Source organism: Peromyscus eremicus, chromosome 7 (assembly GCF_949786415.1).
Source record: "Peromyscus eremicus chromosome 7, PerEre_H2_v1, whole genome shotgun sequence".
Classification (NCBI taxonomy): Eukaryota; Metazoa; Chordata; class Mammalia; order Rodentia; family Cricetidae; genus Peromyscus; species Peromyscus eremicus.
The window spans coordinates 48,582,115-48,609,970 of record NC_081422.1 but is presented as its reverse complement, the minus strand read 5'-3'; the positions used below and the strand labels follow the sequence as shown (position 1 = coordinate 48,609,970).

Below are 27,856 nucleotides of genomic sequence, written 5' to 3'. Positions count from 1 at the left end.
ATGTTCCTGGAAATGCTGAACCCCATGCACTATAATGTCACCAACATGGTCCCAGAAGCTATGTCCATCAGTGTCATGCCGCTCCTGCTGATCATGGGCCTCCTCCTCCTGATTTGGAATTGTGAGAGCGCATCTTCAATACCAGGTGAGCCACTTTTTAAGTTCTATACCTAAGCAGAATGTTTCACTGGGCTCTTTGGTCCGTGGCAACAAAAATATTTGTTTGTAAAAAGATGAAGAGCAAACCTCGGAAGGTTTCTGAAGACCACAGCTGTGCTAGCAAGTGAGCAGTGAAATGAGAAATGTTAAACTGATCATCTGCACGTGGTGGATGAACACATCACAAATGCTGTGTAGATGCTTCCTCCGGTCTGCATAGTGTTTTTGGAAGGTTTGATTTGGCACAGAAAGTACCTTAAAGGCAAGCTTGAGATGGAGTGGGACAAGGTAAAATTCTAGAGATTTTGTTAATTAAAAGAAAAACAACAGATTCAAATTCATTCCAGTTCTGCTCTGCAGGTGGAAGTGTCTCTGTGCCTCCCGCCCCCGCCCCTGTCTGTTTTCTCCCTCTTTGTCTCATCCACACCTTCTACCTTCCTTGTATTTCTTCTTTCTCTTAATCTTATCCTTCACTTTCTCTTATTGGCATCATGGTGTCACCATAGGGCTTACTGGGAGCTGAGTAGTGGGAGAATAGGGACTCGAACCATTCTTTGGGAGCACCACATCCTGATGGAAATGTCAACCAGGTCTGTGTGTCAATCATAAGTAGAGACTGATATAATTATTCTGATAATCCCAGTGACAAATTTTGACACTGCTGCTGAAGTGATCAATTATCAAATTAATTCAGAATAAACAGAAAGCCCAGATAATGTCTTTAAATTTGGGTGTGAATACCTCACGGTTATCACCAGTTTCTAACGCCATAAGATATCCAACAAGGTTTGCTTCAACATCCTAGGGACCACCCATTCACAAACATGCCAAGGCTCTGCACAGGGTGATTGAAAGTGGCAGCTGGCCTGGGGACAGCGGGGACAAAATGCTGTGTCTGGATTCTTTTTGAAGTAGTCCAGAGAATCGCCCATCTCTCTGATTCAGCCTTGCACTTCAGGTTACTTGAATATCCAATTTAGCTGAGCATTATTGAGTTTGTTCTCTTCTCCCTGGTGGGGTCACCTCTGGAGGAGAAGGTCTAGATGCTGAAGGAAACTCCTCCATGACTTTGGCTTGGATGCTGCCTTCCACAGATTTCCCTTCCCATGGGGAGGTCCTTGGTCAGAGTAAAGAAGTTGAAGCTGAGACTGAAGATAGGGTGCAGTAGAATGCTTCTCCTTCTTTGTCCTGTCATAGGCTCAGGTGCTCAAGTCCAAGTCATCTGGATTATAAGAGCATCTTGCAAACAGGTCAGCCTGGCCATCAATCATCGAAGCCACACACTGTCAAATTTTAGTATAAGAACAACCTGGAAGGTGGGAGTAGGCTAGCTGATCCTCAAGCCCTTCCCTGGAGTGTTTGAATTGCAATGCCCTTAAAATGTTCTCACTATGTAGCTCTGGCAATCTGACTGGCCTGGAACTTACTACGTAATGTAGACCAGGCCTGTGTTGAACTCAGAGATCCGCCGTCCTCTGCTTCCTGAGTGCTGGGATTAAAGTCGTGCACCACCACACCCAGCTAAAACATGTGCTTTGAAAAGAAGCAGGGTGAGAACTGACAGCCCCCAGGCCTGAATCAGGAAGCTAGGTGGCACTTATTTGTACCTACCACTTCTGGGCCACAGATACGGTACTGTCTGTCACCAGTGGCAGCCACCTAGACAGTACAGTGGTCCTCAGCTCTGTCTGAGGTAGGGCCTCCAGGTTGAGACTCTCAAACCTTCCTTGGTGTTTCAAGAGCAGCCAAGGTTGAGAGCCACAGAGATCCTCCACGTGATAGAAGGGGAAGCCCCTGAGAGATGCTCTGTATTGCCGGGTAATGTGTTATGACAGGTAAGGGAAGGCAGAAAGTCCAAACAAAATAAAGGATTAAATCCTGGAGGAGGGAAATGGCTTGCTGATGCCAAGCTAGAAGGAAGATAGGAGCCCCAGCAGAGGGCCGGGAGTCTCTAGTCTCAGACTGTGAGCTCCTACCTATGCTCATGCTTTTCCTTGGAAATACGAGGTCTGGTCTGTTCTCTCCAGGGGCACAGCCCAGGATTCTCGGGCTCCTGTCAGGCCTAGGAAATAAAAAAACTGGAGGTTCTCCCAGCTCTTCTGTCATTGCTCTTGAATCATGGCTCTCCAGGCTCTTTGATTCACAAGTTTTAGGGTACTCTGGGTCCTCAAAAACCCTAAGGGAATTTAAAAGGTGTCGTGGTTAAAAGCCCTTACTTAGTAAGTTCCAGTTCCAGCAGCTTCCTCTCTGTCAGGCGAGGTTGGTGACAGTGCCCTTTTTTTGGAGACCAAAGTGGTCTGGAAGAGGAGAGATCTGACCCAGTGTGTCATGGCTCAGGGGCTCAGGTGTAAGCTGCTTCGTTTATTCTTGCTGAAAAGTCCGGCTAGACCTGGTGCTTGGCGACAAGGTTTGTGCAGAGAAGAAAGGTGTGGGTCCTGACCTGGACAGCGGCAAAGACCGGCTGATAAGGAGGGGAGGGTCTGCAGGTGTTGAGGAGTAAAGACTGGTTCCTATGGGAGGTGGTGTCACTTCGATTCTGAGAAATATCCCAAGTCCTCTGATCTCTGGTCAGGACTTGTTGTTAGGCACCTGGTAACCTTCCTCACCTGGAGAACACACTGCCACTCCAATCTTAACATTGGTCTTCTCCCTCCAGACAACATTCTTCCCCGAGCATCACGTACCCAGAGCAAGATACGAGGAAGCGGACATGACAACATGTCCCTCTTTTTCTCTTAAGAGAATAATTCACAACAAATGTACAGGGTGATGACAGATTTGCTGTCAGAGTCCCGCACAAGGAACAGGATGTTAACAGTGTTCCAGATGTTCTTGATGCCTTTCTTCTCCCTCTCTCCCCTTCTCCCTGCCCCTCTCTTCTTCCCTCTCCTCACTCCCCCTCCTTCTCTTTTTCCTTTGGTCTCTCTCAGAGGTAAACATTTTGCTTGATTTTGTAACAATTACTGCCTTGTTATGTTACAATTTGGGACCAAATTTCACATTCCCAGACAATATAGTTTTTGCCTTGTTTTAAATATTTTAGCAATAAATTGTATATTACTTGTCTTTCTTGCCCCTTCTGATTACTGTAGGTAAGATCCATCCATGATGGTGATATCAGTGTGCTTCCTTTTCACCATCATATAGTTTTGGATGTTATGCATATCTCATGGTTTATTCATCAGACGATGTCTCCACTTGGGTTACTGTGGACAGCATTGCTGTAACAGTGTGTGCCTGGGGCTCTTGAGGGTATATTCATAGGTGTGAACAGCATTCTCTGACTAGGAGAGCTGTTAAGTGTTCCTAGCCGCTAGCTTTTAGGGGGCGATCTGGGCATATCAGTGTACAGTGAAGTATATACTGCTCCTGGAGCAGGTGAGGGGTCTCTCACAATCATCCTATGCCTAGAGAAGCATTCCCAATCTGAGAAGCAGAGAGCTGCCTAATGTGGAAGTGACCAGAATACTTTCCTCATATTTTACCACCTAGAGTAGCTTTCCATCTGGGCGTAGTGCAAGATTTACATGCAGATGCAAGGAATATGTGCACACACACACACACACACACACACACACACACACACACACGTATAATGTGTTATAATTACCTGCTTTTATAGTTTTCACATTTTCTCAACTACCCTGAAGAACATAGAATTATTATACTTATCATGGAATCTCTAGACCCTGACTTGGAACAAATGTCTACAGTAGGGCCTCCATAAGTGTTTCTTGGATAAACTAAGGTGATAGACAGGTGGTCGTTAATGACCCCAAACTCTGCATCTCATCCTGGCAGAACCCTCAGGTTCTTAACCCATGTACTGTCTAGCAATCTTCATTTTCCAGTAGATAAAAATCTCCATTGTCATATTTTTTAAACAAATGTTTCACTTTGGTCAGGCAAGGCAAGGTGGCACACATCTTTAATCCCAGCACTTAGAAGGTAGAGGCAGACAGATCTCAGTGAGTTTGAGATTTTGTGTGTTAGTCTTCTTCTTCTTCTTCTTCTTCTTCTTCTTCTTCTTCTTCTTCTTCTTCTTCTTCTTCTTCTTCTTCTTCTCGTTCTTCTTCTTCTCGTTCTTCTTGTTCATCTTCTTGTTCTTGTTCTTCTTGTTCTTGTTCTTCTCCTTCTCCTCCTCCTCCTCCTCCTCCTTCTTCTTCTTCCTCTTCTTCTTCTTCTTCTTCTTCTTCTTCTTCTTCTTCTTCTTCTTCTTCTTCTTCTTCCTCTTCTTCTTCTTCTTCTTCTTTTTTCAAGACAAGTTTCTCTGTGTAGTTTTGGTGCTTGTCCTAGATCTCGTTCTGTAGACCAGGCTGGCCTCGAACTCACAGAGATCCTCCTGGCTCTGCCTCCCAAGTGCTAGGATTAAAGGTGTGTACCACTGCTGCCCAGCGAGTCCTCCATTTTTGATCAAAATGTAAATACAACCTAAAGCATCCTAAGGAAGAATAAAAATTGCTCTTATTGCATTTAAAAATTTTACTTGTATATGCATATGCATGTGTCTGTGTATGTGTGTGTTCTGTGTGTATGTGTGTGTCAAGAACAACATTCAAAAGTTCACTCTTTTTTTTTTTTTTTTTGAGACAGGGTTTCTCTGTGTAGCTTTGCGCCTTTTCCTGGAACTCACTTGGTAGCCCAGGCTGGCCTCGGACTCACAGAGATCCGCCTGGCTCTGCCTCCCGAGTGCTGGGATTAAAGGTGTGCGCCACCGCCACCGGCCAAAAGTTCACTCTTTATATTATATGCACATACCTTGTTTATTTGAAAACATTTACTAAGTAAGCATCTGTGATGTACTAATTTATAATATAAATGGTATTTTGTTTACAACACACATTTTAATAGATTAAAAGTTGGTACATCTGATATTTTGAAGAAATATATATTCAGTCAAATCTGCTTGTTTACATCTTTGAAAGAACGTAAGGGAATTATTTTGATATAATGTCAGTCATCTATGGGATAATGTAGTGCTACTAGAGTTAGAAGATTGAAAACCTTTGATCCTATTGCTCTTTTGATTCAAAGATCTTTTCTTCAAACAGGGGGAAGAAGTCTGATAACTGTATTAATAGGAACTCATTGCTATAAAATGAATGGTTAAAATTGCTAAATTGGGAGTAAACATCCAGGTCAAACGACTCAACTAAAAGCTTACACCATCTAGATCATCGCATTGCTCATACAAGTATACACGTTTGGCTTTATAGCAATGTCATTGACAACACGAACTTTTAAAAAAGATTTAGGAAAATTATTTTACACAGCAATTTTTTAAATATTGAATTCTTTTTATCCAACTTTTTATCAGTCACTAGTAAAATAAAGTCTAGCAGGTTTGATTGGAATCCTAATACTTGGGAAACTGAGGCAGGAGAATCTTGATGTTCAAGGACACCCTGAACTAAGTAGTTTAAACCTGTTCTCAAATAAATAAATAAATAAATAAATAAATAAATAAATAAATAAATAAATAAATAAATAAATAAATAAATAAATTAAGTACACAGAGCATATGTGTAAAAATGCTGGAAACATAATGAAACCCATTACTTTGCATGCTAACCTAGCACTTTAACAGAACAAATTCAAGCTACCGGCTCATCTTGTGATATAAACCACATGAAGTTTCCTACCTTTTCCCTGAGTTCATGCTCTGAATGCTGCTGCCATTGCCCATGTAAGCAAGGCTATTAGCTGGCTATTGCTCTCGGCTGAAACTGGATCCTGGTACATGAGCTCTGGCATAGGTAATGAGTTCTCAGGTTTGTGTTACCTCGTGAGATTTTTGCTTAAGGCTCCTCTTTATAAACTGAGCCTTTTGCAGGCAGTGGATGCTCTGAGATTGGACATTATCCTTGCAGACCTTCTCTCTCACGAAAGGAAGCCATGCTCAGCTCTAACCCATTCATTTTCTCAATCGGGCTGTTCATAACCAAGAGCTTCCAGATAAAGAGCAGCAGAAAGCCATACAGTTCCTCAGCTTGTCATCTATCACAGTTTCTATGCTTATTAGCAGACAGATCAAATGATTTTTATTCATGACTCTCAGAAATTAGCAAAGAGCCTCCTGTTGAGTGGGACTGAAATGACAGACCATGAGGAATTAGTGTGTAGCCATGTGCTTCTCATTCGTGAAGAGGTAGAGAGTCTCGTGTTTTGTTCTAAATCATGTTGAACTCCCATATAGACCAGAAGATGTGAAAAAAATTAAATATGAAAGAACAACTCTGGGGCTGGCGAGATGGCTCAGCAGTTATGAGCATTGGCTACTCTTCCAGAGGACCCAGGTTCAATTCCCAGCACCCACATGGCAGCTCACCACTGTCTATAACTCCTATTCTAGCAGGTCTAACACCCTCACACGGACCTACATGCAGGCAAAACACCAATGTACATAAAATACAAATACATGTTATTTTTAAAAAAGGAAGAACAACTCTTTTGGCGTTATTAAGAAGTTCACCATCATCTCATGATTGTTGTAGGTCCTGGCTACTGTCTGGGAATCGGACCCCTCATCTCCCATGGCAGATTCTTGTGGATGGGGATTGGAAGTGCCTGCAATTACTATAATAAGATGTACGGAGAGTTCACAAGAGTCTGGATCAGCGGAGAGGAAACACTCATTATCAGCAAGTGAGTCTGTGACTAAACTGGGCTGGAATGGCCGAGGAGGGTTACCTCAGCAAGAATGTGCGCTTAGTGTGTGCCGGGCCTGGGTTCAATACTCGGTACAAACGCCACTACCACTTCGACTACTCCTATTGCTCCCTTTAAAGCAAGGCTGAAACTTTTCCTATTTTTTAAAAACAATATTGAGTTTTTCCTACTAAAAAAAAACATATTTTGTTAAAGCTTCATCCCTGCCCCCGACCCCTGTGGAAATGAAGACAGAAAAACGGCCATGTAGCAGTCTGATAAGCAAAATAATTGAAAGTTTCTTGAGTCGAAGCCAGAGACACGTAGAACCATAGAAAGTTGGGAAGTCATTCAAAATTTCTCTGAGTAGCGAATGTGGTAACTCAGGGTCCAAATGGTTTTGGCCAAGCATGCTTTAGGGAAAAGATAACTTTTTTTTCTGCTTTCCTGAGATTATTTCTACAAGTCAGTGTACAAAAAATAAAAACCAAACCAAAACAATCCCCCCAATCCTAAACAGCAGCAAAAGAGAGGCTGATCTTAGCGTGGTCACCCTGCAGGTTCCTGGACATCTTTGAGGCAGCAAACAGCACAGAGGGAAGCCACCAGCTGCTGGCCTCTGGCTCTGTGCTGGCGTCATGGCTGATTTACCTGAAACCAATCAGGATCAGGCATGCCCATTAAAAACCAAAGCCCTCCCTCCCACACTGCTGTACTTTGCTGGATTGCATCCATCCTAGGATTAACTAAATACGAATCGACTATTAAGAATGATAAAAAAAAATAAAACAAAAATGAACTGTTTTCTTGTTTGCTAGTTTTCTTGTCTATTGATTTGAGAAGATGGAGGAATTAAGAGAAGGCATATTCCACTAGACTTCCAGCTATCTCAAGTTAACTTTTTAGCAAAGTTATCTACAACCACCATATCATAAATATTTTATAACCTCTGGTAGAACTTTTCCCACAAGCTAAAATCTACTGAGGCGTTTTAGTGATTCATTTGATTTTATATATCATTTTATTGAATCTAATAGTATCCTGAAGCCCAGTTCTTTGAAGTAAATACTGAAAGGGACACAAGGAAGAAAAACATCCTGTAATTCCAAATATTTCAATATCCCCGGTGGTGGTGTTTTGGATCTATCCAATTCCTTAGTTTTGGCCTGAGGTTTCCTTGTTTCATTTACTCTGATGTTCTAGCACTTTGAAGAATGGCTAAGGCAGACCACATCTACACAGTCCTGAGCAGCTGTGGGTGGAAGTGTCAAGCTCCTCACGGACCAGCGCTGAGGTTTCCTGGCAGGATTCCTTCAGCAGCAAACCACCACAGAGCTCAGAACTCGTTAGAAATGTACATGCTTGTACTCCACCAGGACCTACTAAATAAAAATCTGGACTAGGACCCCATGGTCTGCTTTGACAAGTTTTCAGATGGTTCAGAGGCCTTGCTCCAGTGCCGGGATCACGGCTTTGATTTGCTCTGTTACGGTCTGCTGAGCTCTGGCCAGCCTAACTCAAGCCGATTTGATACATTTTCTCTATGTCTTCGGTGTTTTAGTCACTTTTCAACTGGTTATTGTCTTAAAAAATGTCTTGTAACTGATGCCATTTAGGTTTGGGGACGGGGACAGTCACTTCCGCTTTTTAGCACATCGACAGGCCTGCTAGCTCTACTCTGCTTAGCATGGCTTCCTTTCCCCTTTCCCCTGGCAAACAGGTGAAATATGCCTCGGGATATTTATCCAGAAGCACATCAGCCTGAGCAGCAGTTCTTTCATGGGCAAGCCAGCCAGGGAGCAGTAGGAACCCTAATGCTTGGGCTCTGAGATCAAGCCTGGGTGTGGACAGACGCCAGTGCTGTTTAAGCTCTCTGGGTGATTCCAGAGAGCTGTGGAGCTTGGGAAACTCCTACCTGTGGAGCTTGGGAAAGGAGGGAAAAGTTGTTCCTGGAGCCAGAGTGCCTTTCTCTGGGACTAGGGCAAACAGCTAAGCAGCTCTGGAGCATTTCTCCTCTTACTGCATTACCCTTGAGGCTAGCCAAGGTGATGGATCTAAGACTAGATTTGAAATGAAGAATGACAGATTTGAGAACCGAGTCCTAGGTAACGTTGCTCCCAGAGAGTGGACATTTAGAAACTTAGGTCACCAGACAAATCCATTGGATGTCCACATACAACTCCTAAAGTGGGGTCCCTGTCACAGTCAGGACCATCCTCCCCTTCCTTCTCCATTAGGGAAGCAACTTTAGAGACTCTGCCAGCAGTCACGGAGGCACGGATACAGCCTGCCTCCCCTCCCCCAGCTCCTCCGGCTCATTTCTTGTTATGTTCCCGAAGTCCTTTCACTTGTTGGAGCCTTTGTGATCTCCTTAATTGCCTCCAAGCCCTCCATTTTATTGTTAAGGGCTGAGCTCCCCTCTGGAATAGGACGAGTCTGTCCCCATCTCCCTCCCTTGCCTGCCCTTCAAGTCCTTTCCAGAACTACCTGTACCTCTTGAAACAAACCCGTTGGACCTCAGCAAGATTGTTGTTTTGATTTGGATAGTTCGCCAGATCTCTCTTCCTTTTGAAAAGTTTGAGGTGTAGAGTCATTACTACCGTGGAGTGACTGCAGTCCAGCTTTTCCAATCAGCCCTGTCCCAAAGGATCAGAGGCTGCAGAATTTCAGGGGAGGCAGTCAGGAGGGGTGCTGCTTGCATGCTGCCTGCACATCCTGGAGACTTTGAGGTAAGGCTCTGAGATGTGCGTGACTATGGAATCGCCAAAGAGCAAGCACAGTGCCCTCGGGCAGTTCCGCTCCACACCTGCAGATGCTATACTGTATGTCCAGTATGTGTGTACAATTCATTTTGTCACAAATACAAAAATAAAATAATTTAAATGACATTCATAAAGGATAATTCACGATTAATATGGCAAGGAAAGTTTCATTTGCACACCTATCTTAATTATGTGTAAATTTACAAGGAATTCATTCAACTTATATTAAGACCGTATGTACTAAGCGTCAGCTCTCCAACCCTGAACAAATGGCTAACTGAGGTGCCTATTTAACATATCAAAGTGGACCTGGCTGCCAGGTTCTCCCAGCATTCCTCAGCCTCTACCTGTTACAGGGTGTGGCTGGCAAACCTTGCCCCCTACCTTAAACTTCTCCAGCCCCGGGGCTGGGCTGCCCTTCCCTCAGCCGCCCTTCCCTGTATAAGCAGCCATTTTGGTTACCTGGCTCTTTTAGTCTCTCCATTACCCTATTGGCCAGTCTCTTGGCCCAGGCCACCCATCTTGGTGGGCTATCACCTCTCCCCTCCCCCTCTCCTCACATGGCCCAGCTCAGTCTGGCCGTGTTCACCCTGGACTCTCCCAGATGTCTCTATCTCCCTCTCTGCCTATGCTCCTACAATAAACTTTCTCCTCCAACATACCTAGGAGCAGTATGTTAAATAGGCCCCTCAGTTAGCCATTTGTCCCAGGTTTGAGACTTAACACTAACAGTACTAATTGGCTTTTTATTCCTTTGATAAATGAGAAGATACTGAACACCAGGTTCTACTCTAGGAACACAGCAGTATTATATCTGGAGAATAAAAACAGCTCAAAGTTCTCACCATCGTGGAACAACATACAGTTAGTATACTGTGAATAAACAAACGAAATGTACAGGCTAGTCATGCATTCCTTAATGATGGGTGCATTCTGCAAAGTGCATTCTGGGAAATGCATTCTTAGGCTATTTTGTCAGTGTATGAGCATCATACAGTATATAAGATGGTCACTATAGTAATTAGGTGACATAATCTCATGGGGCCACATTGTTAACTGTGCAGTCCATCTGTGATGGAAGTGTATACATGATGGCCAACTGTTCAGTTTGCCTGAGATTAGGAGATTTTCTAAGCTAGGAGACTTTTAGTGCTGAAGTTGAGACAATCCCAAGGATTATAGATATGTAGTTATGTATAGATCTATACTAGTAGATATGTACTATATGGGGTGGGGGGAGGTTAGGGAGGACTAGTTGCGGGGAGCGTTGTATGTATAATTGTGAGTGAGTTGGTAGCTTGGGGCAGGCCTCGTTGATGGCAGACTCAAAAGGAGGGCTGGAGAGATGCACCAATGAATAAGGGGGAAGATTGACCAAAGATGATGATTCCTGGCATCAACTGAAGGCTTCCATGTCTACACTCACACACGTCTGCCTCCATAGATGTAGACATAGGTACACACACACACACACACACACACACACACACACACACACACACACGAAAAAGGAAAGATAAAATACACCTTTCAAAAGACTTGAAGTGAAGACGTGATCCAGACAGAGCTCTGGAGAAAAGTGCATCGTACAGAAGGAGCAGCAGAAGCAGGGGCCGTGAGGCAGGAGCTGGTCTGAACCGTTCAATGAACAGCAACGATGGCAGAGGGGCTGAAAGGAATCTGAAAAGAATCTCGGTAAAGACTCGATTGTGCCTGAGAGTTGTGGTGGCATTGGTGAACTACCGAGGAATTGCTAATGAAGAAAAGGGGGGTGCTATGTGAAATGTGAAGCTGTCTCAGGGACATGTTGGGGGACTAGTCTTGAATAAGGACATAACATTTCAACTATAGCAATAGGAAGGAAGGCCGAGCGTATAGCATGGGTCCCAGGGATTGTCTTCTAGCTACTACTCTTTCCTCAGGAAAATCTCTCAAGTCTTAGTTTGGAGACAGACTCACAACAGAGATGAGGTTTGCCCATTTTGGTGATGTCTTAACTTCAGCCATGTTTAAAAGTATGACCTCTGACCTCAGTGGCATTACACTGTTCACTGTCTCTTCTGAACTTGGGGACTCTGCTGACAAATATTCACTCTCCCAAACAGGACGTTTTCCCCAGCCTGGCTTGGCTTCAGGGCCAGGTCTCTGTGAGGGCCAGGAGGAGCGTGGCCTGGGGTCCCTTGTCCTTCAATAGTCTTCTCCCTCACTGTCCAATTTACCGCTTTATTCATTCCGCCTCACTTTGATAAATGACCTTGCTTGAAACGGCTTTTCTGCGGCTGGCATTTTTCCCTGATGGTTTCTCTGCTTGGCAGAACTTCCGACTGAAGATAACTGGGACAATAGCACCCCCTAAGGGACACGTGGATTTTTAAACGGTAGCTAACGTTCAGTAGGGTCCACAAGACAAATGTAGTATACATAATCCTTGGGAGCCAGGGCAGAAAAAAACAAGGCTCTGTCCATCCCTCAGGTACTGAAAATCGTTAGCTACAAGGTTGTGAACGAAGAATGCTTTACTTATAGAGTAAGCTAGGAAAAGGGAAGGGAAGCAATAGGTCTTATTTTAATTGTCAGTAATTTCAGTCTGTTTTATAGAGTGATAATTCTACCTAAGTAAAATTTGAAACGCCAGGTTAATTTGTTGGCATTCAATTTGAACCGTGTGAATTTTTGTTTTTGTTTTTAGAAAGAAAAACTTGTCAAAAACTTGAGTCATTTTAAGAATATTATTGGAAATTAAATTGGGAGACTTTGTTTTGATAGCTTTTATTTAAGTTTTTTCTGAAATAAATGTCAACTAAATAAGTTATTTCTTAGCATTATTATTATTTTAGAATTTTTTTATTTTTAAATTAATTCCAGTAGAATAAACCACGGGCATCCCCCTCGTCCCCCAAACTCAGCATGTTTATTATGTAGGGTTGAACGGGGAGGCAGGGTCATTGCATACAGCTGAGCAAGGACTGGGGTTGTTACATACAGATAAGGAGGCGGGGTTTATGGTATACAGCTGGATCAAGGAAGCAGCTTTAGCTAATCCCACTGGGAACAGTCTCTATAGGGGAGCAGTCTTCAGGCTGTAATATCCGGGGGAGAACGTGATGGTGGGTGTTTTCTGTACACACTGTCAACATCCACACGTGGACCAGAAGGGAAGGCTCTGCCATTTTCTTCTGATCACTGACATGGCGGTGCCATTGTCAACAGCACACATTCATTGACTCAGGACTCCGAGACTCAGGGCTTCCCCCTCTCCCTACAGTGATACGTAGGGATCAGAAAGTAGATTAAACTAGGATGTTCTCATGCTTCCCAGCATGCTCACTCAACCTGAACACTAGAAACCATACTTTGTATTTGGATCAACATGTTTCTGTTAAGAAAGTCACCACACAGTCTGAATGAACTGCCATAAATCCCCTCCCCTCCGTCGGCTTAACACCAAGGTTCGCTTTCTTTACAGGTCCTCAAGTATGTTCCATGTCATGAAGCACAGTAACTACATCTCCAGATTTGGCAGTAAACGTGGACTGCAGTGCATTGGAATGCATGAGAATGGCATCATATTTAACAATAATCCCGACCTTTGGAAAACAGTTCGCCCTTTCTTCATGAAAGGTAAATAGGAATGCTACATTCTTTTCTCAGGTCTATAAATGTACTTCTTTTAAAAAAAAATATGATTTAAGCCGGGCGGTGGTGGTGCATGCCTTTAATCCCAGCACTCGGGAGGCAGAGGCAGGCAGATCTCTGTGAGTTCGAGGCCAGCCTAGTCTACAGATCCAGAACAGGCACCAAAACTGCACAGAGAAACTCTGTCTCAAAAAAGCAAAAAAAAAAAAAAAATTATGATTCAAATTTTGCTGCCACATAATTTTGAAATAATATGAATAAAGCTTCTTTATACCTTTGCTTATGCATCAAACATCATTCTAGACACTTGACATTGTAATTCCACAGCAACCTCATATGGAGACATTTCATATCACCTGCATTTTATAGGCAGGAAAACAAGTTTCAAACAGGTTAAATTACTTGCCTAAGATTACAACATTAGCCCCCAGAATACAATCCCAGAGTCTATGATTATAGCCAAACTGAAGAGATTGACCTGCCTGAGGGTCATTTCAACTAAGAATTTAGTGTTTTAGCTCAGTGTTTGATCTAAACACGACTACATAACACACTGGCAGACCCGCTCTCTGACAGGCCACACATTTTAAGAGAAAACAGTGAGAGAATCTTACAGGGGAAGACTGTGTGTGACTTCATCTGGCCTCTGAGTTTTGTGGTTGAAGAAATGAAGTCCTAGAAGGGATGAGATTTGCACCAGCAGAGAAGGCAGAGGTCAGCAGAGACTCAGTTCCAAGCCTCCTTATCCAGCACTTACCCCTTACTATATCATTCGGAAAATGAAGCTGTTGAGGACTATATAAGGCCATTTTTTGATGCTAAATCAAGCATCGGAAAAGATAGCCATGCCTTGGCAACCTTGTCAGAGATGGCATCTGGAGCTACATGGATTTTAGGTATGACCGCGTACCATCCAAATTCTTCTCTCCGTGCAGGCTCTGCAGGTCTCTAGGACCTAGCCATGCTGCTATAGGAAGCCAAGGGCTTCCTCTGGCTGCTGTAACACACTAGACAGCTTGGGGTGAGTGACAGGCTTGCTGTCTTAAACTTCTGCCAGTCAGAGGTCTGTCGTGGGTCTCAGCAGGCCATGGCAAGCCCGTGGATAGGAGGCATCATTGACCTCAACTCTTCCGGCTTCATTCATTCCTTGTCTGGGGGGGACAGGTCCACTCCTCTTCACACCGCACACCTCTGCCCCACCTTCGCTCATGACCTCAGATGGGAAAGTTTCCTCACTAATGACTCTTGGGATTGGTTTGGGCTTACCATGATGACACATCATAATCTCCTCTTCTTGAGGACACACACTTGAATCATTTTGGGATTAGGACCCTAGACAACGTTGGAGAGTTTTTGTGTGTGTGTGCTACTATGTTGAAGCAGATCCATCTCCCTGTGCCTTACAAGACTGATGCTGGGTTAGTGGAAAGGTACATGTCTCAGGATTTTAGTGGGCTCATGTCCCAACAATGCCGCTTACTACTTATAGGAGGACTTCAGCAAGTCAATTAGTATCTGTGTGTTTTCTTTATCCACAGAAATTGATGAATATTATAGAACTGGGACATAAGCTGTTGTAAAGAACACATATGCATGTCTGACTCCATAGAAACATAAATTGTATTTTACTTTGTCATTTGACCCAGCTTTACTAAGAATATGTCAATTAGCATTTAGGAGTAGTTAACTTTCACATACCAATATCCTGTACTCTTAACATTCAAGAATTAATAGAATCTCTAAATTCTATTAATTAATTTTTATTTAACAAACTACTGTTCTCATCATTGTATTAGATACTAATAATCCAATGATAAGAAAGACTTGGTTCTGCCCTTTGAGGACCATGTAATGGGAAGGCTGGGTAAGGTGGGCCTGTGTATCACCAAATACTGTCTAGGCGAGGTTGCACCAGACTGCAGAGACTAGACACATGGGCCACCTGAAGCCACTAAGGGATCAGGAAAGACACTTTAGGGCAGTGGATGCTTCTGATGAATTTTGAATGAAGTAAAATCTAACAAAGTGTAACAAAGAAAGACACTGTAGGAGCAAAGGATGGGATATTGACAGCTGAGAAAGATGGAGCATCAGGACATATCCAGGAAGCTTTCGTGGACAAAGATCAGGCAAGAGAAAGACAGGTCCAAATCACTCAAGACACTTCTTATTAAGTCAAGGACTTGAGCATATCTCAGGAGTTACAAGGATTCACTAAATCTTTCAATGAAAATGATATGGACATATGTCTGTGTGTCTGTCCTCTGGGAACAGACGAAAATTAAGGAGAACAAAACACAAACATGGAGAATGAAAACGTGTGGGGGTTATTGCAGTGACGAGAGGCAGACAGAGGAGAGGTCATGGGGACAAGAACTGTGGAAAGGGGGACATTTTAGCAGAACTTGGAGATTTGTCAACACATCTTGGTAAATGTTTTAGACTAGCCCTGTATATCTGAGATCAGACTTTTTAATAAAATGTTATAAAATTAGACCCCAATTAAATTCCAAAAACAGTAAGCTAATTACTTACTAAAAAGCATACTGAAGTGCCTGACATTTTTATAAAATTAATGAGAGTCCTAAGCATCTCAATAACTCTTCTTTTGGAGTTAGAGTCTTTTGGTTTTCCTGGGAAAGTAGAAAAAAATGGGACACATGTTGGAGTCTAAGCCAGTAACATTATGAAGTGTTAATCTATTGGGAATGTAGGGAAGCAGGTAAACACAGCTGTGGAAATGGTTCATCCTGGGAGATGGGGGAGAGGTAGGTAGGGGTAGAGAGAAGTTGTGTACTGAAACTGCCAAAAGAGCTATTTATAGATGAAATTTGATTACTTGCTGATTCTTCTCTTGACCAAGATGAGAGTACTTTTAAGTACATTTACGCGTTAAATCGTATCTACATACACTAATGCCCATAAGCACTCTGCTGGTCTGTGAAGTATGACTTCAAGTTCTTGGTCATAGAGGCAAATCCTGCACTCACCTGGAAGGAAACCGTGGGTGACATGTGGAGCCACCCCTTCCATACCAAGAGCTGAGTCATTAAGGGATGATTTGTCCTTCTCTTGAATGTGATCATTACCCAGAGAACAGAGAACTTCCTCCACCTGGAGGAAGGCTTCTACTTCAGCCTTCTTTAACACATTTGGGGATCTTTAGAGTGTCGTTAGGCTGGTATCCCCAGATCTCTGCTACTCCATTTTCCCTCCCTTGCCTTCCTTCTCCCCATCCTCCACCCCCAACACACACTGTCTACCACATTCTTTCTTGACAAGATCCTACTCTGTAGCCTATACTGGCCTGAAACTCATTATGGGGCCCAAACTGGCCTTGAACTTCTAAGAATCCTTCTGCCACAGGCCCTAGAGTGCTGGGATTATTGGTGTGAGCTGCCATGCTGGCAAGCTTCCTTTCTTATTTGCTAAGTCGGCCTTCTGATATATGTTTCTCCTTTTCGAGAGAATGATCTCCTGATTTGAGAGAATGATTGCCTTCAAGGTACCCCCAAAATTTCCGTGTCATTTAAAGATCCTTCTCAGCAAGTCTGAATAACAGAAGACACAAAAATAGAGAATAGTCCCAAAGGAAACTTAAAGAAACTACCATGATGGGCTACCAGGGCCAGTACCCAGAGGGCCAGGAGCAGAGCAAAGGGAGGGCAGAGCCAAGTCACTTTATCTGTATTCATTCATTCATTCATTCATTAATTCATTCATTCACCCATCCACTCATTTGTCCATCCATTTACTCATTCATTTATTTGACAAACATGTGTTGAGGACCCTCATGCAAGATTGGTTGAAGGACAATGCCAGGAAGTAGTTGTCACCCTCTTTGAGGAGTTCCTCGGTCACTGAAGCTTGCAAAGCAAACGAGCAATTGCTCTGCCTGCCTTTGCTGTGTAAAATGAATCTGAAGCGAATCTGAAGAGCGGCTAAGGGTAAGAGAAGGACACACGGTCGGTGTTCCTAAGACTGGCATTGCACATCCGTGCTAACTAGGACGCACGCATCTTAGGTGAAATGGTTAAAGACCAACTTCACTGGTTCTGTAGTACTGTCCTTCCACATGCTAAAACGTAAAAGAAATGTGATCCTGACCAAATCTGAACCATCATCTCAAGGGAAATACGTACAGTAAGTGTAAAAAAGCACCATTGGTTATTGTACCCAGAAAAAATGACTGTTTCATCTGCAGCCTCACAAATGATTAACTAGGGCTTAAAGAAGGGCTTGAATTTGAATCATCTTTTAAAATTAATATTCACTAATTTTTAGTCAAAATGATAAGCACTTCTTACAGAAAATCAGGATAACACAGAAAGGTATGGAGAAGATTATGAAAATTCTCATCCTGTTATCGAATGTAAAGGTCTGGGCAATTGCTCCTGACATAAAAAGGCAAAGACAGCCTGCTCGTGTGTGTCCTGGTGTTTGTGATGGCCAAATCTCTGTCCTTCAGCTCTGACAGGCCCCGGTCTCATTCGAATGGTAGAAGTTTGCACAGAGTCCATCAAGCAGCATTTGGACAGGCTGGACGAAGTCACCGACAACTCAGGCTACGTGGATGTGTTGACCCTCATGCGGCACATCATGCTGGACACCTCTAACATGCTGTTCCTGGGGATCCCCCTGGATGGTACTGGATTTTGAATTCTCATGCCTCCTGCCCCCTTTTAAACAGGGCACATGGGGACAGCACGCTGAAGCAAAGTGCTACTCTGTATGTTGCTCATGGTTAAGTGAGCGTTTCTAAGTATTCCATAGGGCATTTCCCTGTAGTGTTTCTCCCTGTTCATTTCTAGGCTATAAACTTTCAAAGCAGAGGTCAACCTCCATCTCTTCTCTGTCTCTTGTGTTGCTCTGGGACATAACATTCTACTCTAGGCAAAGATTATCAATTAGTGTGGTCATTAACATAGAGCTGGAAAATTGGATGTATTTAACAATTTCCAATCATTCTTTTGGGCATGATATATACCCATGCAACTATTTATTTATATGTGTACATACTCCTTCTCTCAAAGATACTCTCTATGAGAACTTGACTGTATATGATAAAATGAGGTAACAATGCTGCCTATAATGCCATAAATGATGATAACAGCTGCCACTAATTTAGTATCTGTTATATACCAAACAATATGAAAAGACACTTTATGTACATGTCTGCCATTTAATATTTATACCAACCTGACAGCTCACCTTCTCCACTAAGCTAGAAAAGATGAATATTTTTAAATGTACACATTACTACCACCACCTAAAAGCAAACAGTTATTTGGATAAATTCCACTCTGCCATTGACATTAGTATGAGACTTTTCTAAATTAATTTATAACCATGTTCATTGGTTCATCCATTCACTCAACAATATGTATTGGCTGCTATTCAATGTTTTAGGTTCTGAGGAGAGCCAGGAAGATGGGTACAATTTTCACCTTTGAGGAGCTTATATTGCAGTAGAGGTGTATGGGCAGTAAAACAAGTAATTACCAAATTACACATTAGGCAATAATAAATGCCTTAAGGCAAAACCAAATCAAGGTAAAAGGGCAGGGACTGAGACAGGGTAGCAGTGTGGGCATAGTCATTATGGAGTTGAGTGGTCAGGAAAGATCTCTTCACAGAGGACATTTAAACACAGCCTGAACAAAGTAAAGTCACAGCCATGTGCAGAGCTGAAAGAAAACAATGTAGGCAGGAGAATGATGCTTATGTCCTAGCATTTGAGGAAACCCTTCTGAGTCATCCATGTGTCACCTGACTTCCCACATTTCAACAAGATCAGCTATGAGACCTCCCTTTCTCCCATGGCCGGGAGGAGATTGTCTTCTCTAGTCGACTGTTCCTCAGGAGGGCTATAGAAACTTTATCTAACTATGCATTTACTCTGGGAAGTTTTTGTGTCACCTTTTGCCTGGTCTGCTGCTAACCTCCCTGAATACGTTTCTGCTGAAGTTAACTAGACACGCTGATCCCACCCTGCTCCTTGGCTTCCCCCAGGCCTGGATTGTCAGGAAGGGTTGTGTCAAGGGAACTGTAGGTCTCTCCCTTAGTCAGTGACTGGGTTCAGACTGTGATGCCACAACACCTGTATAACCAGTGTGGGCTACCTGTGTTTCCCTTTATACTGGGTATTTGTTAAACTCCCAAGCTGACCTGCTGACCGTGCTGGCTGCATCCTTAATTTCTATCAGTTGTACTTTTTTTATTTGCAAATCAAAGACACTATCACTCCCCTGGCAAAGACTATAAGGATTAAACTTAAAAGCTCTGTAAAGCAACCTAGAAGTGATTGGCATTTTGGCAGTTGAGAATAAATGTTGATTCCTTTCCCATTTTTATATAGGTCTGGTGTAATGTGAAAAAAAATAAGCAATGACTTTTTTTCTTCATTATTCAGCTTAACTCATTATCATTTATCTGTTACTAACAATGCATGAGGCTCAGGACAATGCACTGGAGAAAGTAAAATGAACTCTTCACTTGGGGCCAAATGTAGGTCAGTATGAAGGCTGTGTGAAGAGCGCACACATGAATATAGTGCTGAGAAGTGAGACACTGAGGAACTGTTAATTAGGTGGGTAATCCAAGCACATGCACGGTCCAGTTAGTGTCTCACCAACTCCAAAATCAGCTGGACGGTGTTATCAGCACAACGGGATTGGAGGTTTAAAATTAATGTCATCTTCATTATTAATGGGAGAAGGGAGGGGCACATGTGCTACTCTGTGTACCTGTGGAGGTCAGAGGACAGCTCTGGAACTGATTTTCTCCTCCCACCTTTATGAGGGTTCCAGGAATTGCATTACGATCATTGGGAAGCAAGGACCTTCACCCACTAAGCCATCTTGCTTCTCCAAATAACACCCCTCCAGGTGCCAGGAGCAGGGATGCAATAACTAATCACTCCCCTCTGTCCAGAAAAGTCAGGGGAGGGGGAGCTCAACCGAAAGGGAGTGAGTGTGAGGCTGGGCGGTGGCGCACGCCTTTAATCCCAGCACTTGGGAGGCAAAGGCAGGTGGATCTCTGTGAGTTCGAGGCCAGCCTGGGCTACAGAGTGAGTTCCAGGAAAGGCACAAAGCTACACAGAGAAACCCTGTCTCAAAGAAACAAACAAACAAACAAACAAACAAACAAACAAAAAAGGGAGTGTGAGAGTCCAGGCTGTGGTCTGAAACACAAGCTTGAAAACTGGCAACTCTATGGATAACTTAGTCAATTTAGAGGCCAAGTAGATAAATTAATAAGTGATTTGCCTCATAGTATTATATAGCTGGATCATCTCTGGTGACTCGGAAAAGAACCTGTCTAGAGTTCTGCTCATAGGCTTGTATTTTCCTCAGTGAATTTCTTCTTGTTTTTGTCTCAACAGAAAGTGCCATTGTGAAAAAAATCCAGGGTTATTTTAATGCATGGCAAGCTCTCCTCATCAAACCAAACATCTTCTTTAAGATTTCTTGGCTCTACAGAAAGTATGAAAGATCTGTGTAAGTAGCACAAGCTTGGAGGGTTTACAAGCGTGGTCACACTGCACCGGGTCCTTGTGTCTCTGCTGCTGTTGGCCACTTTGGTATATCCGATGCTCCCCAGAGTGCAGAGGGGCGTGTTGGCTAAGTTACATGGGAAGGATCCATAGCAATGCGGCTGCATAGGGACAGACCAAAGACTAAAGGAACCCTTGGCCAAGAACCTGCTCAACAAGGAGCCAAATGTGTGGCCCGAGAGCTCCCTGGAACAAGGGCGCTGCAGTACATTTTGAGTTGACAGAAAAGTCTGGGCCACCCTAACGTTGACACTCGTCAGAACTTTCTGCAGATCTAGAAAAAATGGAAATGTAGAATTCAAGTTGCAGCTTTGAGATTACTACCAGTGTTTTAGAAACCGCAGTGAACTCTGGTAGCATACGATGAACGCATGCTTTATGTAACTTACGTATATTTGTGAAGAAATGAAATATGAACTCACTTACTCACGAGTGCCAATGGCTTTAAACCAAGCAGAGTCTGCTTTGCAGGATGTCTAAACTGAGAAAATTTTGACGTTTTCCCCCACAGCAAGGACTTGAAAGATGAGATAGCCATTTTGGTGGAAGAAAAAAGAAACAAGGTCTCCACAGCAGAGAAACTGGAAGACTGTATGGATTTTGCAACTGATTTGATTTTTGCTGAGGTATTGACCTGAACGAACCCCATTATGATGGTGTACCATTATTTAAAGAATCCTTTTTAGAATTGTGGCATGGTTTCTCTTTAAAAATTCCTCTAGCAGGCAGTCTTATGATAGTCCACCAAAGCAGCCTAAACACCAGCCATTTTATGACGTTCATCATTCAAATTCTTCTATATTATAATACAATACATGAAACCAGGAAGAGAGGAGACCTAAGACACTAAATAAAAGCATCCTTCAGTATCTGGAACTTTTAATTCCAGAACCCTCCCCAGATACAAAAATCTAAGAATGTGCAAATCTTATCTCTACCATGCCATAGCACTTGCATATACTGTGTCTTCCCACAGGATTCACTCACCTCTGGATTGTTTATAATACCTAATACAGTATAATGCTATGCTAATAGTTATGATATTGTATTATTTAGAGAAAAACTATGAAAAAGTCAGTATCTATTTAATAAAAACACAACAAAAATATATGCCCAGTTAGTTAAATCCATAGATGTGAAACTCGAGTATATGGAGGGTCAATGGGACATAGGTAATTACTATTTGTTTATCTTTAAGCAGAGTGTTAATATGTAAAAATGTTGGCACTAATTACAGAGACCTTTAACTTTATTTTGTTGAGACTGTTGATACTGGAGGGTCAGTCACCTCCCCTCATTTTCTGAAACTTGGATTCCGTCTTCCAACCTTTTCTCCTCCGTTCAATTCTTCAGAGACGTGGAGACCTGACGAAGGAGAACGTGAACCAGTGTATTCTGGAAATGCTGATCGCGGCCCCCGACACCATGTCTGTCACCCTGTACTTCATGTTACTCCTTATGGCGGAGTACCCTGAGGTCGAAACTGCAATACTGAAGGAAATCCACACTGTTGTTGGTAAGCTGTAAATTACAGTGCTTAAAAAAAAAAAAAAAAAAAACCCTTCTGAATGTGAATGTCGGTGGCTTCTCATGTCTTAAGAATCTGATGGTAAACGTAAAACCTGAAGGAAAAATAAAGTAAGTAGTCCTGCCAAATCTTGGATATGCTGAGTAGGTTAAAATGACTGTCCCTCCTATTTGTATGTTGTATAAATCACAAAAATAGCGTGGGCTTATTGAAAACTTCCAACAACAGAGCAACGTGCAAAGCAAAAAGTGAATGTCCTAATTCTTCTCACTGTCTTAGAGCCTCGTTCTCATCCACTACTACTTGTTTTCTGTGTGTTCTTCAAGGGCTTTTTAGTGTGTGTGTGTGTGTGTGTGTGTGTGTGTGTGTGTGAGAGAGAGAGAGAGAGAGAGAGAGAGAGAGAGAGAGAGAGAGAATGTGTGCGCACACATGCCACAGAGGACAACTTGTGAGAGTCAGTTCTCTCCTTCGCCCATCTGAGTTCTGGTTATGGAACCCATGTTTTCAGTTTTGGGGACATACATTTACCTGTTGAGTCATCCGCCCAGCCTGAGACCTCACTCCATGTGCACACAGATATATATGGTCACGTTTGTCCATCTTAGAACATACTAGAGTACTTGCATATAACCTGCTTACAACCTCCCACAGACTAAGCCATCTCTCTGTTGTTTATAATACCTAATGCAATATAATGCTGTATAAAAAATTACGATACCGGGGCTGGAGAGATGGCTCAGAGGTTAAGAGCACTGACTGATTCTTCCAGAGGTCCTGAGTTCAATTCCCAGCAACCACATGGTGGCTCACAACCATCTGTAATGAAATCTGGCGCCCTCTTCTGTCCTGCAGTCATACATGCAGACAGAACACTGTATACATAGTAAATAAATCTTAAAAAATAAAAATAAAAAAAATATTTAAAAAAAAAAATTACCATACCGTACAATCTGGAGAGTAACTACAAAATAAAGGCTGTGCACGTTCAGTACAAACACACACAAAATATGTTTAATGCTCTCAGTTGAATCCATAGGTGGGGAACTTGAGTGTATGCTCTGCCTGCCTTGTGGGTTACATAAATCCTTTTAGCTATCTGTTGCTTACACAAGTGTTTGTGGATTTCACTGGGTGGCAGGAGGAGGAGGGGAGCAGAGGCAAGCCATGGGCTTCCTTCTCCGCTGCAATCCAGTGATGGCGGCCCCTTCCTCCCCACTCTTTCCTCTGCAGAGAAGCCTCCAGGGCCCCATTCAGTTCTCCCACCCCCATTTTCATGGCTCTACCCCAGCGTCATCCTGTCCCCACACTGCTTTAGAAACACAAAATCAGAACTCTTTTCTGGGAGAAACCAAAAACTTATCAGGGATTGCCTTCACCTGGCTGATCTTTTTAGGAACACCTTACTTAGCAATGGGAGAAGACACAGTATGCGATGGACTTTCCCGGCTTTACGCAGCACCGGTGCAAGAAGTTATTGGACGTGGAACAGCACCACCTTTAACAAGCACTTTTATGGTGGCTAGAAGTAGTTGACACTAAGGAAAGGCTGCCTTAGCTTAAATGTGCTAGAGAAGGGTTCTGTAGGGGTATCGGTAAAAAGGGAGGAGAACAAAGAGATAGAGTAACATTGCCCCAAATCCCCGAATGCTTTCTCGATGTTTCAATGAGGCTTTCAGGGTCTGTGCAGCGGTCACAGCATTCACTGGGGAGGCTGGTAGGCTGGTGGGAGAAAGAGAACTCAGTTGTAATGGAGTGAAGAGAGAGGGCACTGTAGGAGGATGGAGGAGGGGAAACTGATTTTGAGAGCGCGCTTTTATCAGACCTCTAACATAAATTCCTTGAGAGTGAGCCGCTTTGTGCTTCCTAGTGTATTCCTGACTCTCCATCAGACTCTGTAAAGATGGGAAAGCAGCAGAACGGGTTGCAACATGCTCCCTCTTGTGGTCCACACACGGACATTACTTCCCAGCGAATGCCTGTCTTCCCTCTGCCTCTCCACTCTGTCTGGTCCTTGGTTACAGAGCACGGTACTTAAAACGCAGGCTCTCTTCCTAGACTTTTCTGACTGAACTAGACCTTCCTATATGGCTTGGTTTTACAGGAGACCGGGACACCTGGGGACCCCAGGACGCTTTGATTCTGTAGAAGTGGTGGCTCATTTGAGGGTACTTGGAAATCTTGCCATATCTGGGACAAATCTAAGCCTCATTGACCAATGTCAGGTTAGGCTGAGGCAGTGGGTGCCGCATCCAGGGCTAGGTGGGGTCCTGACTTATCATGATGGGGAGTAGTAAGCGTCTTGCCATTTTCCAGGAACAATTTGTTCATGGTCAGACGTGGCGGGCCTGCCAGTGACATGTGTGGGAAGGTAGCTGTACAGATGACTAAGGAGTGAACATTATAAAATGGACTGAGTTGATCTCCCTGACTTTGCAGCAACCTGGGCACCCTTGTTTGGGATGGTTATTGTGTTAGTTGGCTCACATGTTAAGAGACAAAGTAAATGTTCCCTAGAATGTGGAGTAGATGGAACACTCAAAGACTTGAGGCACACAGATAAGAGGAATATGAGATGTGGAGGAGGTGTGGCCGACATGGAATTACAGAGCGCATGTCCCTCTGAAGGGGTAGCTGCCCCCGCCACATCTTCTGCCCATTGTCTGCAGGTGGGAATGTGGGTCCTGCATGAGCAAATTTTCTGATATTTTTAGGAAATCTTTTTTGTTGTGGTTATGAACATTTCCAGAAATGATTTCATGTCTGAACTTTTATAAAGACCTTTGCAGACCAAATATAACACAACTGTTTCCAGTGGGTGGTATGCACTAGAATTACAAGCATTTTTTTTTAACCAAGAACAACTTCTTCTATAGAAAAAAGGAGGAGCTATAGCACTTGTCACATGTAAAACTAGCATTGCTGTCTTTGTCCTTCTGGTCTGTTCCACAGGTGACAGAGACATAAGAATCGAGGATATCCAAAATTTAAAAGTGGTAGAAAACTTCATTAATGAAAGCTTGCGGTACCAGCCCGTTGTGGACTTGGTCATGCGTCGAGCCCTGGATGATGATGTGATTGATGGTTACCCAGTCAAAAAGGGAACGAACATCATTCTGAACATCGGCAGAATGCACAGACTGGAGTATTTCCCCAAGCCCAATGAATTTACCTTGGAAAACTTTGAAAAAAATGTAAGAGCTCCTCCTTGGACCGAGCATGCTGTTTCTGGTGGTGTGGTCAGACCTGCTCCAGTTCTGTGCTTGGGCAGGACGTCCTTAGCTTCCTTCACTCACCCTTCAACGGCTTCATGGGAGCACCTGTGCCCTATAGCTTAGAACATGGTTAACACATTCATCCCAAGCCAAAGCTATTGGTGTGTGTAAAATCTCTCTGTGTGTAAAATCTCTGTAAATTTGCCACCCAGGAAAGCAAAATATGAAAAATCCTTAATTGGGCAAAGATTTATTTAAGGCAACTGATCTCTTCCACTCAAATTTATCATTTAATTTTTTAAAAATCTCTTATGCATATGAGTTTTTTGCCTGCATGCATGCAAGTGTACCATGTATGTGCCTGGTACACACAGAGTTCAGAAGAGGGCATCGCATCTCTTGGAACTGGAGTTATGGAGGGTTGTGAACCACCATGTGGGTACTGTGAACTGACCCTGGGACCTCTGGAAAATCAGCCAGTGCTCTTAACCACTAAGCCATCTCTCTGGCCCAGAGTTTATCACTTCTTCTATAATAAAGTAAAAATTTAAAAAAAACAATAAATGCATCACTATAGCATCATCTAGCTTCAACTGTTCCACCAACTAAGCAAAGGAAATCCATTTTTGCTTTAGATAGAAATCAAATAAAATTTAGTTTTATCAGTGCCTTTATTCTATCAAATGGCCTCAAGCAGTGGATCTTACTCCAAATAAAACTCAATGATTAAAAGCATCAGCCTTCATCTTTATCTAGCTGGAATATAGGAGAGATTTTTGCTTCATTACGTCAAAACAATGTTATTAGGACAGAATTTTCCAAATAGCTCCCTGTCTCCCCCTTTCCTACTTGCATGTAGCATAGAGACCCAGTGTTGATCCGGCACTCTAATTAATGTTTCTAGACAGGAAACCCAGACAATGCCTTGTCAACTGGTCAATAAATTTTATTTATTTTGTAGTTCTAGTATGTCGAAGTCATGTAAATCTAGATCGGACAAGACAGACATACATGATCCACATTAATTTTCACAGTAACTAAAAGTGGTTAGAAGACCTGGTGTAGTGGTGCATTCCTGGAATCCTACACTCTGAGGTAGAGGCAAGAGGACTAGAACTCTGGGGCCAGCCTAGGCCACAGAGATCCCTCGGCTCTCACATACACAAGAAGCTTGACACTAATAGTCTGGAAATCCCTATCTTTTATCTTCATGTTATCCACTATACCAGTCACACAAAAACAAACTGTCTCAGTAACTTGCAAAGCACTAGGAAAGCAGAGTTTCTGGATAACTAATATTGCCCATATGGTGACTTGCCCTGACTTAACCCAGCTTACTGACATGTACAGCAAAACCAGGGACGATCTGAGGCCGGGACTGTCTGTGTCACAAGAGAGGCAGATTGGATGAGAAGGGTGCTTCTTCAGCCACAGCTGTTTGTCTCCGGGAGGAAGCAGGGTGGCTGAGGGTCAAGCCGAGGCATTCTGACTGACAAGTGTTTCCATAGACGGTTGCGTGACCCTGCCTAACCGTCTGCTCGTTTTCATAGGTTCCCTACAGGTATTTTCAGCCATTTGGCTTTGGGCCCCGCAGCTGTGCTGGGAAGTACATCGCCATGGTGATGATGAAAGTCGTCCTGGTTACAGTTTTGAAGCGATTCCATGTGAAGACATTGCAAAAAAGATGTATTGAAAACATACCGAAAAAAAATGATCTGTCCTTGCACCCGGATGAGGACAGGCAGCACCACGTGGAAATAATTTTCACCCCGAGGAATTCAGACAAGTACCTCAAGCAGTAAAGACGTGTGGTCAGTATCTACTCTGGAGCATTGCTGTGTCAGTAGTGATATGGAAGCCATCCATTTTAGTGGACGAGTGGTTCAACCTCACATTGAACCTGTGATGGCCTGATGCATCTTATGATCATAGTTCTTGTGGTTTTTCAGCAAGATGGGCATTCATCCAGAGAGCCAGTATGCAAAGGAGAGGAGAGAGACTGACGTCTTAAAGGGCAGAGCCTACAAATTATACTTTGGGAAAGACAGGTCATCAGTTAAACCTGTCTGGTCCCCTGCCAGAGTCCCAATGCTGCTCTCGTCAGCTTAGCTAACGCCTCTGGCAGAAGGACTCGAGTTGTTAGAAAGGAAACCTGCTACTGTGGATAAATGAATAAAGGAATTCTCATGTGTATGTGCATGTGTATGTGTGTTAAGAGTGGGTAGGGCCGGGTGGTGGTGGCGCACGCCTTTAATCCCAGCACTCGGGAGGCAGAGCCAGGTGGATCTCTGTGAGTTCGAGGCCAGCCTGGTCTCCAAAGCGAGTTCCAGGAAAGGCGCAAAGCTACACAGAGAAA

General features: G+C 43.3%; 1 protein-coding gene across 1 annotated transcript; it reads left to right on the top strand.

The window, feature by feature from the left end:
- LOC131914316 (aromatase) lies at positions 1-27,693 on the top strand. Its single transcript, XM_059266908.1, has 9 exons — positions 1-145; positions 6,654-6,804; positions 13,036-13,190; positions 17,674-17,850; positions 20,590-20,704; positions 21,272-21,386; positions 22,114-22,276; positions 25,238-25,479; positions 27,051-27,693. Exons 1-9 carry the CDS (start codon positions 1-3, stop codon positions 27,300-27,302), a joined length of 1,515 nt encoding a protein of 504 aa, XP_059122891.1. The 3' UTR covers positions 27,303-27,693.
- The last annotated feature ends 163 nt before the right edge of the window (positions 27,694-27,856 follow it).